This window comes from Protopterus annectens, chromosome 8.part0 (assembly GCF_019279795.1).
Source record: "Protopterus annectens isolate FY-2018-M chromosome 8.part0, PAN1.0, whole genome shotgun sequence".
Taxonomy (NCBI): Eukaryota; Metazoa; Chordata; order Ceratodontiformes; family Protopteridae; genus Protopterus; species Protopterus annectens.
Genome location: NC_056741.1, coordinates 562,104,015 through 562,118,858, shown reverse-complemented (window position 1 = coordinate 562,118,858; position 14,844 = coordinate 562,104,015). Strand labels below are relative to the sequence as shown.

General features: G+C 41.0%; 1 protein-coding gene across 1 annotated transcript in view; it reads left to right on the top strand.

The window, feature by feature from the left end:
* The window catches only part of EIF2AK3 (eukaryotic translation initiation factor 2 alpha kinase 3), a 928,830-nt gene that overhangs the window by 371,832 nt on the left and 542,154 nt on the right, over nucleotides 1–14,844 (top strand). The window contains exon 5 of the mRNA XM_044079283.1: nucleotides 9,989–10,223. Within this exon, the coding sequence (XP_043935218.1) occupies nucleotides 9,989–10,223 (235 nt within the window). The remainder of the gene's footprint in view (nucleotides 1–9,988; nucleotides 10,224–14,844) is intronic.

Sequence of the window (14,844 nt, the reverse complement as noted above, 5' to 3'; positions counted from 1 at the left end):
ATATAGTAGGAGGGGTGTGAGGGGCATTGCCCCCCCACATATGTTAAATATTTTGAACTATATGCATGGATAATTGCAATTTCAATATATTACATCTTTTCCAAGCATATCTACTTAAAATATGTGGGGGGCAACACCCCCCCCTTCCAATGTGGGGGGCGGTGCCCCCCCACTATATATACTAACTCCAGGGTCGCATTACAGTGGGGACAAGGTCATCTAAAACTTTAGGTGAAATGTGTTTCGGTGAATTGAGTTTTAGGTGAATTGTGCTTTCAGTGATTTGTGTTCAGTCATTTGAGTTTAGGTGAAATGTGCTTTCGGTGAAATGCCCTAGACCCATATATATAAATATAGATATATATATATATATATATATATATATATATATATATATATATATATATATAATTTTCCTCTTACCTCAAGGAGGGCAAGACAGAATAGACCAGGAGAGAACTTGAGGCTGCTTATCTAATAGTTTAGGTTTACCTTGAAGGAAGCAAGGGTGCCACTCTGCTTAACATGCAGTAGAAGATTGTTCCTCAGGTGAGTGATAGGAGTCTGTAAGAGACTGATCTTTGTAATTATGAATCTATGAGATCTCTCAAGTTGTAGTATATGCATAGATAAATACATGCCAAAAGGTGCGCTGTATGCAATAGTGGGTCTGATAAAGGGTTGTGGCTGGCCAGGTTTGCAGACGACTGCAAACTAGGTGCAATTATTGAATTTCCAAATTATGTCAGTATACTCAGGAGGGTCTCGCACAGATCAACAACTATTAGTCACGGTCTCAAACTGAATGCAGAGAAGTGCATCATCTTTCCCTTCCACATAAACTAATTTCCCTTCACAGTATCAAATCAACAACAGTACCTCAAGTACCCATGAAGTGGTAAGGTAACTCGGATCCCAGGTTGACCGTGACCTTAACTTTGACCACCATGTGTCTGTCATTGTAAGGAAATCTTTCCTTGTAGCTCACTTGGTTATTAAAGGTATCTCCTCAGGAGCAAAAGAAGTTATAAACCCCTATACTCAGCACTTATCCGGCCCATAATTGAGTATAACTACTCATTCGGTATGTACCGTACTAAGCACCTGTAGCAGTTAGAGAGACCTCAGAGGTTTCTAACAAAGAAGATCAAGGGTCTCCAGCATGTGCCTTACCCAGACCAGCCTTACACAGACCAACTGAAGTCCTTGTCAGTATAACTCAGTATCATATAGACGTCTTAGGGGAGACTTTTATGCCTGGCTTACAGAATACTCCAAGACTGAAACCTAACGAACTTACTGCATATTTGTAAATCAGATGGGTCTAAGGCTACCTGTTGCAGGGACTTAAATATGGCCTGTGACTTAAGTATGACATGCTGGAGGGACAGATTTATCTCCCAGCGACTGCCACTTCTTTGGAACAGGTTACCAATTAATGTGAAACAGAGCACCTCTATGACACTGTTCAAGAAGAACCTGGACGAGTGAGTGGTGCACCATAAATTCTTACCGGGGATAGTGCCCACAACCGCTCTGGATGTGGGCAGTCATCAAAATGCAATCTTTGGTATTGACTAGTACTTCTGCGGGGGTCTGTATTAGATCATCGAAAAGCAGAATTTTGAATGATCTAATTTCGAACCCAATATCGCGAATGCTGAAAACAGCGAAGCTGCACAAAACCGAATTCTTTCCTAGGGAAAGAATCCGGTTGGCCATTGTTGTTGCTTTGCTGTTTTCAGCGATGCGGTGGAAAGTTACGGGTTGGGTTAAGGTAAGTGTGTGATTGTGCGGACGTTCGGGTTAGGGTGTGGGTTGGGTGAGTTAGGGTTGGGGCGCGGGTGAGGCAAGTGTGCGATAGTGAGAATTTAGGGTTAGGGGCGGGTTAAGTGAGTTAGGGTTAGGGCACGGGTGAGGTGAGTGTGCGATAGTGATGGACCTTAGGGTTAGGGTCTGGGTTAAGGTAAGTGGATAGATAGTAGTGTATTTGCAGTGTAGTGTAGGGTTAGATGCAACTTTTAAATGTACGTGTGTGGATTGCTGATTTTTAGTGTGCTTGTGGTGTGTGTGTGTTTCTCGGAAGTGCAAATTTTTTCCCTGGGAAAAGAAAAAATTCGCTGTTTTGAGGTTTCGATATTGTTAGGGTTCGGGTTTTACAGTTCACCGTTATGGTGTTCGATAATGAGCCATTTCGATGATCTGATGCGGTATTACATTGGGTTGAAATGGCTAGACTTAAAATGACGTCCGGGTCGATAGCGTAGTAATCTCCTATGATCCTGTATGGTATGAGTAAAGGGGAGTTAAGACTTCTTTGGATCTAGTGGAGATGCATTTGGAAATTAGATGGGACTGAAAAAAGGCTTTCAGAACTACTGTTCGCATGATGGTCTGATACGGAATTATCAAGAAGATTTCCCAGATCCCTTACAACAGTGTCTGGTTGGAGGAATTCTTTTCCTGTACAGTAAGTGAAGCTGTTTTGTTTCCCAAAATGAGCGGTACTAATTTTTTTTTTTTTTTTTTACATTTAATTTGAAAGCATTGTCCTTGCAGCATTTGTGAACATGGTCTAAGCAGTGTTGGAGCAATTGTGAGTCAGTTGAACAGTTAGTAACAGCACCCAATTTACAGATATCCTCAAACTTAATTAACCATATGCCAGAAGTGCTTGCCTGAAGGTTTGAGAAATGTATGCCAAAGAGAAGGCCCAAAACTGAATCCTATGGTACACCACTGGAAACTTTTGCTTTCAAAAGAGGCACTTGCTACTGTAGCCACATAGGTTCCGTCAGTCAACTGGTTAGCCATCCATTACACAATATAAGGATTTGTATTGAGATTTGCATGTCTATCAGTAATGCTTGTATGGGGAATTATGTCAAAGGCCTTGACCCAGGTCTAGATATGCAGTATGCAGTGCTTAACCACTATCCACTGCTTCAGTTACTTTTTCAAATACATTAATGAGGTTAAAGGGTAGAACCTTCCTTTGATAATACCAAATTGATGAGGGTCCAGGACTAAGAGCTTTACATTGTCCATATTAATGAAGTCTGAGGTAATGCACTCCATAGCTTTACATATGAGGCTAGTGAGACCAGTGGGTTTGTAGTAACCCGTCTCTGTGGCTGGCAACCCTTGTGTAATGGCATTATAGTTTCTATTTTCCTGGCTTAAGGAATGTAACCAGTGTAGAGCCTTTTGATTGAAGAATGTAAGTAGGTGTTCAGAAAGGCTATACTTGACACTGATAATCAGGCAGTCTGGTATATTGTCAGGGCCTGTGGATGACGTATTCTTAGTTTTTGAAAGGGCTGAGAGAACTTGTGCCATAGTAATTTAAAGGGGTGGCTGAGATTGTAGATCCTGTGGGATAGCTATAATTGTGGATGTTGTAAAATTTACACTAAATTTGTTAGCTAGGATATTAGCCATTTTCTTTGGGTCAGAGTGTGTAGTTTAATTCCTGACTAGCTCTGGACGCTGTTGGGTGTTCGTTCTTAACTTCCTGACAATGAAAGAAAGCTTTGTAGTTATTTTTGTTTCTAGTGGCTATTGTAAGTTCATAATCAGCTTTGAACTTCCTAGCAGTTCCCTTAAGCTCTTTGTTAGTGTGCTGTTAAGGCAGGTTGAATGACATCTCTTGTAAGTAGTAAGCGGTTCCTTTCTTTTGCTATATAATTTATTTATATGGGTCTTCCCCCACAGGGTTTGTTTTTAAACTTCTCATTATATTTGTTGCTGGTAGGGACTGCCTTATCAATACAACTATTTAAGTGGGAGTAGAAGTTAAGACACATAGGTAGCATCTGTAGCAACTGTAACCTTCAGAGGAGGATTACAGCAGAATTTAAGTCCTCAAGTAACTGAAGGAAGTTTCTTTTTGAGAAGTCCCTAAACACAGTGATTTTTGCAGGGAAAATACCACCAGTTTCAATGGAAAAGGTCACTAAATTACGATCTGATGTAACAAGACATGATGATACATATGGACTTGTGCAAGAACTGGACATATTTATGAGGACTAGATCCAGGATATTGGGACCCCTAGTGGGATGGTTAACTATTTGTGAAAAAGTTATTATTTATGATGTCAAGGAAGCACCGGGCATGCCGACCATTGGCAGTGTATGTCAAACATTTTATTGATGGATAGTTGAAGTCCTTCAATAGAAAGATCTTGGGTTTAATAGGAATTTCACCTAATGTGTTAAGACAGCTATCGTGCGGCGAAGGAGACATGGAGGATGTTCTATAGATAGCTATGAAGTAGACATTAGTTTTATTTAGAGTTATTTGGGCTTCTGCGAGTTCACATGTGCTGTCTCAAATAAACTGTCATGAGGTGATGATATTGCTGACAAATACATATACTCCCCTCCTCCCCAACTGCAGATGGGTCTGAACACATGATAGGCATCATACTCTGAAATAGAGGGAGTACTTTCATTGCTTTGAAACCATGTTTCTGTAATAATGCATATAGGAATGTATTCATATTGCAGGAAAGCCTCAAGTTTGGGGATTTTGTTTTTGTTAAGATTCCTGGCATTGAGTAGAGCCACATTAATGTTTTCCAAATTAGAATTTACTAGGTTGGAATGTCCATCAGATGGACACTTCCTAAAAAAAGCACCATGCATGGTGACATCAAAGGCTTTATCCAGAATGTGAAAGCCTTGGTAAGAGAGGTGAAGGCTATCCCTGGCAAAACAAGAAGACTTGTCTGCCATCGTATCCCAAGCTAACACATACTGGATACCTGTAGAATGACGCCAGTTATTAAAACCAATTATTTTGTCCTTGAATCTCTACATCATTTTGGGTGATGGCAAAATTCCACTCAAGACCAGTGTTTTTCCTGCCTCAGGCACAAGCATAGCAAGATCAATCATATCCTTTTGCATGTCCATCTGGGTGTTGTGTTTAAGGTCATTCACCCTCATCTGGACCACTATCAGGTGATCATCATATTTGTCAGAATGGAGGGATCTAAGAGCCCTTGTTACATCCCATATCCTGGCTCTAGAAAGACGATTAACTGCCACCCCATTCTTATCCAGCATGGTGTCAGTATGCCTTACGATAGAGACATATGTCGCTAAAACATTAACATGGTTTGATGTAGTCTCACTAGGCCATAAGGACTTGGAGTCTGCACCCTTGTGACCCTTAAAAGTATGCTTCTTAGGTGTGGGTGTGTTGCTGTGTATATTGGAAGCCACCATATATTTTGTCAGTATCCACTGAGCTAGGATTCTCAGGGTTTTTATTTATTTATTTATTTATTTTAATTAATTTCTGTAGCTGTTTTATATATCTGTTGTTATACATGGGATTTGAGTAACATTTTTTCATTGTTCTAAATGTAATTTGCACAGAAATGTTTGGCTAATTTTGTTTTCTGTGTTCTAAGGTTAAGAAGTTGCCTTAGTGTTGATTGATGCCATGCCACATTCACATATCATGCAAGCACTGAAATTTTATAGGTGTAATCCACCACTTAGTCAAGTGTTCATAGACCTGAAAGAAGAGGATTTGCATATTATTAATCATTTGAAATAGTTAATAGCTGTTTTTTTTCATGTGATGCTTACTTTTCACTTTGCTTTTGTAGCCTGGCTTGCCACTGATCACCCCAGAGAGCTGTTTACTTGTTTCATTGTCCCATCTGAATGTCAATAAATAGCACTTGACAATAGGGATAATGTGTGACTTTCTGTTAACAGCTGATATGCTTTAGGGAGGTTTCAGTAGTGAAGCTACAAGATTTGTCTGTGATCTGAACATTGTACTCAATGTGCAATTGTTTGTGAGCAAGTATAAAAATTTTCCTGTGTATAGGTCTTCCTCTTAGTGTTACTGTTGTAAGACTGTCTTGAATTCGCCTTCAGCAAGGGGTTTCCAGCTAGCTGTTTAATTGATTTGTGCTAACATTGGACTTGAGTCTCTTCTACTGTGTTTTTACATTAGGAGGACTGGGTTTGTTGATCTTATGTCAGGAGGTATCTGCATGGTCTGTCTGAGTTGAGAACTGCAAAAAAGGACTCATAGTGTAGTTATTTTACTGGCCAGAGAGTTCATTTCTTAGTGTTCTGTTTTTTCTCTTTTTGTTTTTTATCTACTGCTATAAATGTTGCATGTTTGCGTGGATTAGCAGTGCCCTGTACAGTAGCAATCACCTAGAAAGCACATTTCCCCTGTAGAATGGTCCATAAAATTGTACCCTGTAAAGCAGCAATAAAGAGCAAATAACTTGCCTGTGGACAAGCCTAGAGCAACTAGTTGGGTGCTGAGTGACAATACCTACTGATTTATTAGAATTCAGTGTTGTGTAAACATTAAAATTAGTAGGATTGAGTACCATTTACCATAGTCTTCCCCAATAAAACACCCTTATTACTTTGCACTAACAAGGCACCCCTAATAGCTTTCAAACCCCAAAACACCCACCCCTTTGTAGTTCACCAATCAAAGGACTAGCCAATATGGGTATGCAATTTTCTAACTTCTCTCTAGCCATCTTGGTGGATATGGACTTCTTGAGATAATGTAGCAATGTAACAATTGTTTCGTTTACAGACAACCATGTAATCCTTAAGTAAGCAGATACAGTATGCAAGAGGTATATTTACACAATGACACTGGAGGCTAAACTCTTGCATACATGCACATATCAGATTGTCAAAATCACGTACACAACACACAAAAACTAATGTATGCTGAGGCACTTGAAAACAAGCTTCCTAAATACCAAAGATTGCCTAGACCACCTGTTGTCAAAACTATGCCTCAGCAAGCCCAAAGAGACTCAGAAAAAAAAACACCTAATACCAAACATACTGTCACTCCCAGTGGAGCCCCAGACAGTAAGTCCCTAAGGCAAGCAAACCCACTTCACAGGACTCTCAGCATAGGAGACTCCATTGTAAGGTATATCGATGCCTCTCTAACTAGGCTGAGCAAGGAGAGTATAACGGTTAGTTGCTTATCTGGAGTCAGGATCCACCAAATCATACATGCCCAAAAGCCATTACACCATATGTACCTGTATGACTCCATCATAGTCCACGTAGGTATAAATGACCTGAGATGTACCTCCCTGGACTGTGTGAAGAGAGACATTATGGAGCTTTCAAGGCTATGTGTCTGATGCTTGTATGAACATAGCTTTGAGCAGCATATTACCATCACCAAGGATGATGCCACAATGTGAGCAAAAAAGGATTGATTTCAGTACCTGGCTGTCTTTTTGGTGTCATTCTAGGAGGATCCAATATTTGTCAGCTTTGGGAGCACATGGTTAACAGACCGTGTTGCTTTGCCATGTATCGTCTGCACCTCTCCCTCCTCTAGGCTTTTGAATACTGGCTAAAACTTTATCCAACCCTCATAGTTCCTTTTTCAGTTAATACCTAATTAACAAACTTACCAACATGACAAAATCACCTCAACTGAACCTCAGGGTGTTACTGCTCAGTGCCAAGAGCCTAAATAAAAAACATACACTGCCTTCAAGCCCTTCTCATACTGAAGAATATGGACATCTGTGCAGTTACAGAGACATGGTTTAAAGTGGTAGAGAGTACGCCAGCAGTTCCAGGTTTCAGTGCCTTCCACACTTCACATGCAGATCACCATAGACAAAACCCCGAACCATATCCTAGCTAGCTGTAGGTCGTCCTTCATGTCCCAGGAACCTCACAATGCATACTCAGAGCTACTAGAGACACTTGCCATCCAACCTAACACCCTACTCATGGGAGACTTTAATTTACCCCGCTATAGACTGGAAATTCTGCACGACCTCAGTCTGCAGGCACAGGGATTGACTTCATAAATACAACAAACACCCTTAACCAAATAGTGAATATGCCCACTAGAAGCTTTACCTTACTGGACCTCGTGCTCACAAATTTGGGAGAATGTTGCACTCCCGCCCCCAATGCCTCATCCTTCCTGGTAAGGTCCAACCATAAAGCTGTATCTTTTGAAATCAAGATCAACTCTGTAATGCCATTAAAACCAGTAACAGGAACTATTTCAGGGCAAATTACTTTTTATTAAGTGATGGTTTGTCAGAATACAATGTCTGTCCAAACCCTGAGAACACAGCAGCCTATGCCGAATTGTTCTCAGAAACTCTGCATAACCATGTCATTTGCTGCATAGAGGCTGCTGTACCTACCATAAGCACGTCCAAGAATAGCCCCAGAAACAAACTGCCCTGATGGCATCCCAAATTAAAAAAATATACCGTAAAAGGAAACAATATGGCAAAAATCATGAAGGGCATTTCCCATAAAGATAGAAACGCTCTCATCAAATTTGCTAGGCAACTAAGAGGAGGGTTCATTGCATCAAGCAAAGCCAACTGTGAGGTTAAGATAGCCTCCTAGGTGAAAGATGACAACAAAGCCTTCTTCAGCTATGTCAGAAACCTCAAGGACAGCAAACAGTAATGTGCTGAACTGGTGGCTAATGGTGCCAGATTCAATGAGCCTGGTGATACAGCGAACCTATTAGGGGACAAATTCAGTTCCAACTTTAAAACCTTCATCCCATTGATCCGCCCCAAAAATACCCTCCAGCATAACCCCTCAAGCTATAATTAGAGAGCCTGAACTGGCTGTGCTCGCTAAAGCCAAAAACATTGCCGTAGTGGCCTCAGGTAACATCCCAGGATGCCTCTTGAACAGTCAAAAATATGACTTATCAGGACTCTTGGAGTCCTTAATTAACTTTAGTCTTAAACAGAGTTTGTGCCACCTGAATGGAGGACTGCAACAGTCATCACCCTTTAGAAGGGAGGAATTTTAACAGGTCCTGGAAACTGAAGACCCATTAGTCTGACTAGTCTTATTAGCAAAGCCATGGAAAAAATTATCATAGAAATTATCAACAAGGACAAGACCTTCAGACATCGGATTCATTCCAGTTTGGCTTGGTCAAAGAAATGCCATGCTTGCTGAGTCTGGTGGAGTTCTTTGAAAAGGTCACTGAGGCTGTGGATGAGGGAAAATCTATGCATACTACTTGCCTAGATCTGCCTAAAGCATTTGATGCAATATGCCACTCTGGCATTGTCAATAAACTTATGGAAAACGGTATAAACCCTAACTATCCAATGCTGAATTGCTAGCTGGCTCACTGATGGGACCCAAGAGGTTAGAATCTGTGAGGCCATCTCCACAAAGAGGCCAGTTACCAAGTTGACTGCTCTTTGGCTTCTATTTCCCAGATGTTAAAGCCAATGTTAAAGGCCTCTGGCTGACCAAGTTGTAGATGACTGCCAGTTGGGAGGAGTCATTGAATTTCTCCAAGATGAGAACACCTTTCAGGAAGGTGAAACGCTTGGTTCCAAAGCTGTAGCTTAAAACTAAATACCAAGAAATCCATTATAGTACCTTTTGGGAAGTTGGCGACCCCAGGTAACTACGTCATCAATTAAACTTCCCTAAAAGTTGACTTATTAGAGAGAATCTGGGAACTCGTAGGTAGTAACCTAGCCTTCGACCAACACTTTTCCAAGGTAGTAAGAACATCCTTTTATGTTCGACTTATAAGTAAGGGCATGGCATCTAGGTCAGAGAGGTCATCATACTTTATATGGAATTCCATCTAAACATGATGGTAAGTGTGGCTGTATTGCTGTATGAGCATTATTTCATTTAGAAACATTTTCATGCAGATGAAGAAATGAGAAAAACTTTATTGACAGTATGGTTATACGCTGAAAATGATTTCTTTTTGGCCCAGTGGACTTTCCCGGTTAACGAATGCAATAAATAAATAGTAAATAAATAACATGTAGTAGTAGTTATTGTGCTGTCAAAAGATGTTCTGAGTTGTAAAAATGATGATCAGAAATACTGCAGGTATAAACATGGCAGGTTCATTGTTTGATAGGTACAACACATTTTATTGTGATGTTTGCTGTGTAGTGACAGTTCTTAAGTATGTTCTACTGTTCCTTTTTGAGGTGGAATTTCAGTGTTGGCCACTATGAGCTGCGGTACATCCCTGATGTCAAACCTGGGGTAGAGTTTATTGAAGCCGATTCCAAATTTGGCAAGGAAGCTGTGAAGTCCCAGATTATTTTAGAAGCAGATGAACAGGAAGCTGCCACAAGCAATATGGTGATCAAGGTCTCAGTAGCTGACTGGAAAGTTATGGCTTTTAATAAATTGGGAGGCCAGCTTGAGTGGGAACACCAGGTAATTTAAGCTGTTGAAGTATGTATTGTAATGATGCATCTTGTTGGTAAATGTCAGTTTTCATGCATATAATTTAAGATATTATGGATATTGTTGTTTCAGATACAGTTTGTTCTGGAAAACCATTTTTTGTGGTCAGTTCTGGAGTTTACATTATTTGTGCATTTTAACTAAGTACCCGTACCATTTGGTACATAATTTTACTTTTCTTAGGAATTGTACAGTTGTTGATGGAGCTGCAATGCAGTAATTCCCCATCATTTACATTTCTTCCACATCCGCTTAATTCCCATTTGATTTTCTACTCTGCTGATATTACTTTTATATTGTATAAATTGTCTATGGGATTACCTACCTTCTATGATTATTCTGTTTGTGAATTTGTTCTGTTTTCTTTTTTTGTGAATCTCCTCACCCGGGCTGTGCCTACAAGTGGTCTGTACTGATTGGTGTACTACTCCGGTAAACAAACTAAAAGAAAGGAAGACAAATTTCTTTCATTTCCCTGGACTGCTCTGCATCTAGTGTGAAACTTAATGACAGTATTTTAGTTCTGTTTCATCGATACTTGTTGAAGTCGTATTTCTGTTTACTTTATGTTGCTATTTCCTTGAAGTTTATCATCAGACTTCCTTCTTACCTTTTGCTTCAAGCCTTCTACTTAATTAAGTAAATCAAATGTGCACATGAACGCAGGCCTGTGGTTATTTCTGTTTAAAAAAACTACTGTTGTAGTTGCAGTAAAGGTCAGTGTACTTTATAGGACTTTCTATCTTGTATGTAGGTCTTTTGGCCTTTGAAAAGCAACAATTTCACAATGTTTAAAACAACTGGCATGGAAAAGAAAAACACAGGAAAAGGCCCGTGAGCCTCTTTTTATTCACACACCTTCTAGCTCCTCAGCTGTCGCAGACTTCAAAGGAAGTGACATTGTAACAATTAACACAACAGATTTATAACTAAGAAAAAAAACACCCACCAAAGATTGGCAGGTATTAAAAGATGCAGTACAAATTAATATTCACTAGTACATATACAGTCAGTAAACGATACATATACAGTTTTCACTTCTTGGTTAGTTCCAAATTGGACCACGGTAATGTATTTTAATATAAAACGTGTTTTTTTTATATTTCAAAACGTTTGCTTTTATTATCTATTCTCTCAGTATTTAAATGTTTATTAACTATTCCAACCTTTATACTCCGAATACTGACAATTGTAAAATGCTCTGCAAAGGGACTTTATATTTAATATTTCTGCAGTGTTCCTTCAGTCCAACTGAAAAACATATTAATAGTTTTGCCAAAATTTCCATTGCAACATGGACTTTGAATAACATATGCCACATTATTGCTATCACAGAAATTTAAGTTATGCAATTTCACTTTATTAATTAAAATTTCAAGCTTTTGTTCCATCAAAATACACTTACTACAATTACCATAACTGTGATCTGCCTTTTATTTATTGCCTTGTTAGCTCTAGATATTGCTGTTTTTAATAAGTTAAAATGACTGAGAACTAACGTGTGGTATGCTAGTACTTCTACTGTTAGAAACCATGAATTTCCTAAATGTTACAGATATCAATCATTATTTTGAAAGAGGCCAGCAATTTTAACAAACTTATACCAATCTTTTACACAGCTGTTGTACTACATAGCTATATACCCTGATTCTTCAAATTCCTCTCTCTTATTACTCTTTTGTATCTTTGTTCATTACCTCTAATCAAATCTTGTGTGTTAGCATCAGATGCTTTCCAGTAACGTTTCTGTATGTGTTCACTTTATAACCACTTAAAGTGAAAAAGTTGGTTTCTCCCAAGAAATCACTCCATTTGTTACAGTTGTTTGCTCTTATTACTTCAGCATAAGACGATGAGGCTACTAAAGATTTAGGATGGTGACTTTTGGTATGTAAAAAGTACCTGCATTTGATGTTGTATTTATTGTAATAATGTTATGGTCAACAGCGCCTCTCTGTGTTAAATCTAAAAAAGTGACCTCATTACCTATTGGCACTTGCCATGAATTTGTAAGGCAAATCTATTATTTTTTTAGCTCTAAATATAAAACTCAAATTCACAATTCACTTCCTTTACAGATTATTAGAAAATTATTTGTATAACAATGACATGAGATTACATTTTGAAGAAATCAGTTTTCTTCATATATTATAATTCTGATAGACCCATTCTGAAGTTCAGAATAAAAGGCTTTAAAAACTAGCAAGTATTGCAGTGCTACACTTCTTTGTTTACAATGTTAAGTTGTCAATCTCGCCTTCATTCTTGCTGGATGGGTTCGGAGCCGATCCTCGGCTCTGACTCGGCCACTCTAAAAGCTCGAGAGATAGTTCCACCGGCTCGAGGCTCCCCTATATCCCACAATGCTAGGCGGTAACTCCTCAGATCTCGTTTGCCGCTACAGCGATCGAGGTGTGTTCCTACCGGCTCAGGTTAGTTTTTTGGTAAAGAAATAGTTTCTTAGCCTTTTTCCCCTTTAAAGTTAGTTGTTTCTTATAAATAGATAGTTTTAAGTTAGTTTATCCCTGTTCCGTTAACTTTCCACTCCCTGTTTTCCACAAAATCTTTAGATTTTTCCATCGGGCCCTAGGCCCAGTCCCTCCCTTCCTATAGTGAGTGACTGTGTTTTATAGGGATTTTTATTTTAACTACTATAATTTTTTTAAATTAGTTTTATTTCCCTCTAAGTGTAATCGGTGTGTGTGTGTGCTTGTGTGTTACACTTTCCCTTAGATATGTCTAAGGAATCAAAGGTCTCAGGCTTTAAGAAGTGTGACTCGTGCTGTCAGAAGATGTCTCTGACAGATGGTCACACTTCTTGTGTGTACTGCCTGGGACTTTTGCACCTGCAGGACTCATGTACTGTTTGCCATGGCTTCAGCCCTCAAGTCCTGCAGGAGCGAAAAAATAAACTTATTCTAAGGGGCTTACTTAAGCCTGAGGGTCCCTCGACTCAGTCTTCGGGGATATCCTCTAAGCCTTCTAGACCTTCGGCTCCAGTCTCTGAGCAGTCTTCTGGAGGCCCTAATGCTATTCGAACATCGGCTTCGGCCGGAGCCGATGAAACTCGAATACAAGCCCCCTACGGTGTCCTCGGCTCCGGCCGGAGCCGAGGAAAACATTACTCTGTCGGCTCCGATTATTTTATCGGAACCGACATCCAGAAAGAGGTCCCGCTCTCCATCTATTGGCTCCATTCACTCGGCTCCAGCATCACCATTGCTGTCTGAACGGAGCCATAGATCTCACTCTTCTAGGTCTTCCAGGTTATCGGACCATGACCTTCAGAGAGTAGTGAGTCGACTTAAGTCTGAGGCATTAGCCCAGATGCTTCAAAGTCCAACTCAACAGTCGAGACCTACCCCTACCACTCAAACTATTCCTCCTCTGACTCTTTTGAGTTCGGAGCCGGGGCGGCTCGGACCAGAGACTATGGTGGCGTTGGAACTGATACCTTTGTCTTCGGTTCCGTCGTCTGCTCCGATGTCTTCCTTGGAAGAATCTCGGCGCCAGACTTCCCTCGTCGGCTCCGAGGGGGCGAGTGGCATTGGACCCTTGTCCGACCCCGCTCTCCCTCTCGGTGCTTCGGCGCTGGTGAGTTTGGCTCCGACATCGGCCTCGGAGCCATCACTGTCGGTGCCGGGGGAGGTTTTCAGTTTTTCGGAACGGAGACCTCCAGCTCTGCCTGACAGGGGTGCCTTCGAGGTCATGAGGAGCGTGTTAGAACCAGGTTCTACTCCACAGTCGGTTCTTTCTGCCCCTCCCCCTATGGTGCCTCTGGTGATTTCGACTCATTCTCTCATCCCCGACCGTAGAGAGCCAGCTCCTCAAGTTTCCCCTGTGGGGATCTCCTCCTCTTCCGAGGCCTCTCCTGACCCTGTAGGAGAGCCCCCTAGGAAGAGGCAGTGTAAGAGGAAGCACATTGACTTCCCTGAGTCTGTCACCTCTGACACTGATTTAGAGGATTCTGAAGGTTCCCCTCGTTCCCCCTCTGAAGATGTCTCCTTCGCAGACATCCTTGAAATCTTAAAACAGAGGGGGAATTGGCCAGCCCTCAACCCTTCAGAGGATGAATCAGTGTACCTTGAGGCGTTTGGCTCTCGCCCTTCCACCTCCTGGGTGTCCCCTCCCTTTGACCCCCTTATGCAAGTGGTGGCAAAGAAGGCTTGGGCGGCTCCTGACTCAGTGGAACCCACCCCCAGGAGACCATCAAAATTCATCACGGCCCCCAAGGATAAAGAATTTCTGACCAAAGGCGTCTCTGTTGATGCTATGGTGGTGGCTGCGGCTACCAAGAAGGAGTTAGCTGATCCTTCTGTGCCTGTTCATCCTCCTAATAAGGAGTCTAGGTCGATGGACAGGTACGGGAAGCGGATGTTCTCGTCAGCGACCTTTTCTATGAGATCGCTGAATTACCTGTGTCATTTTACTCGACTTCAGAGGGACTTACTCAAGGAAGCGAGTGAAATGTTGAAGGACCCAACAGCTGCGGGTTTTCAGGATAGGATGAACTCTCAGCTGGCTACCCTTAATTCTATAACCAACTCCTCCATGCGCCTCCTTTCATATGCAGCTGATGGAGCAAGTAGAG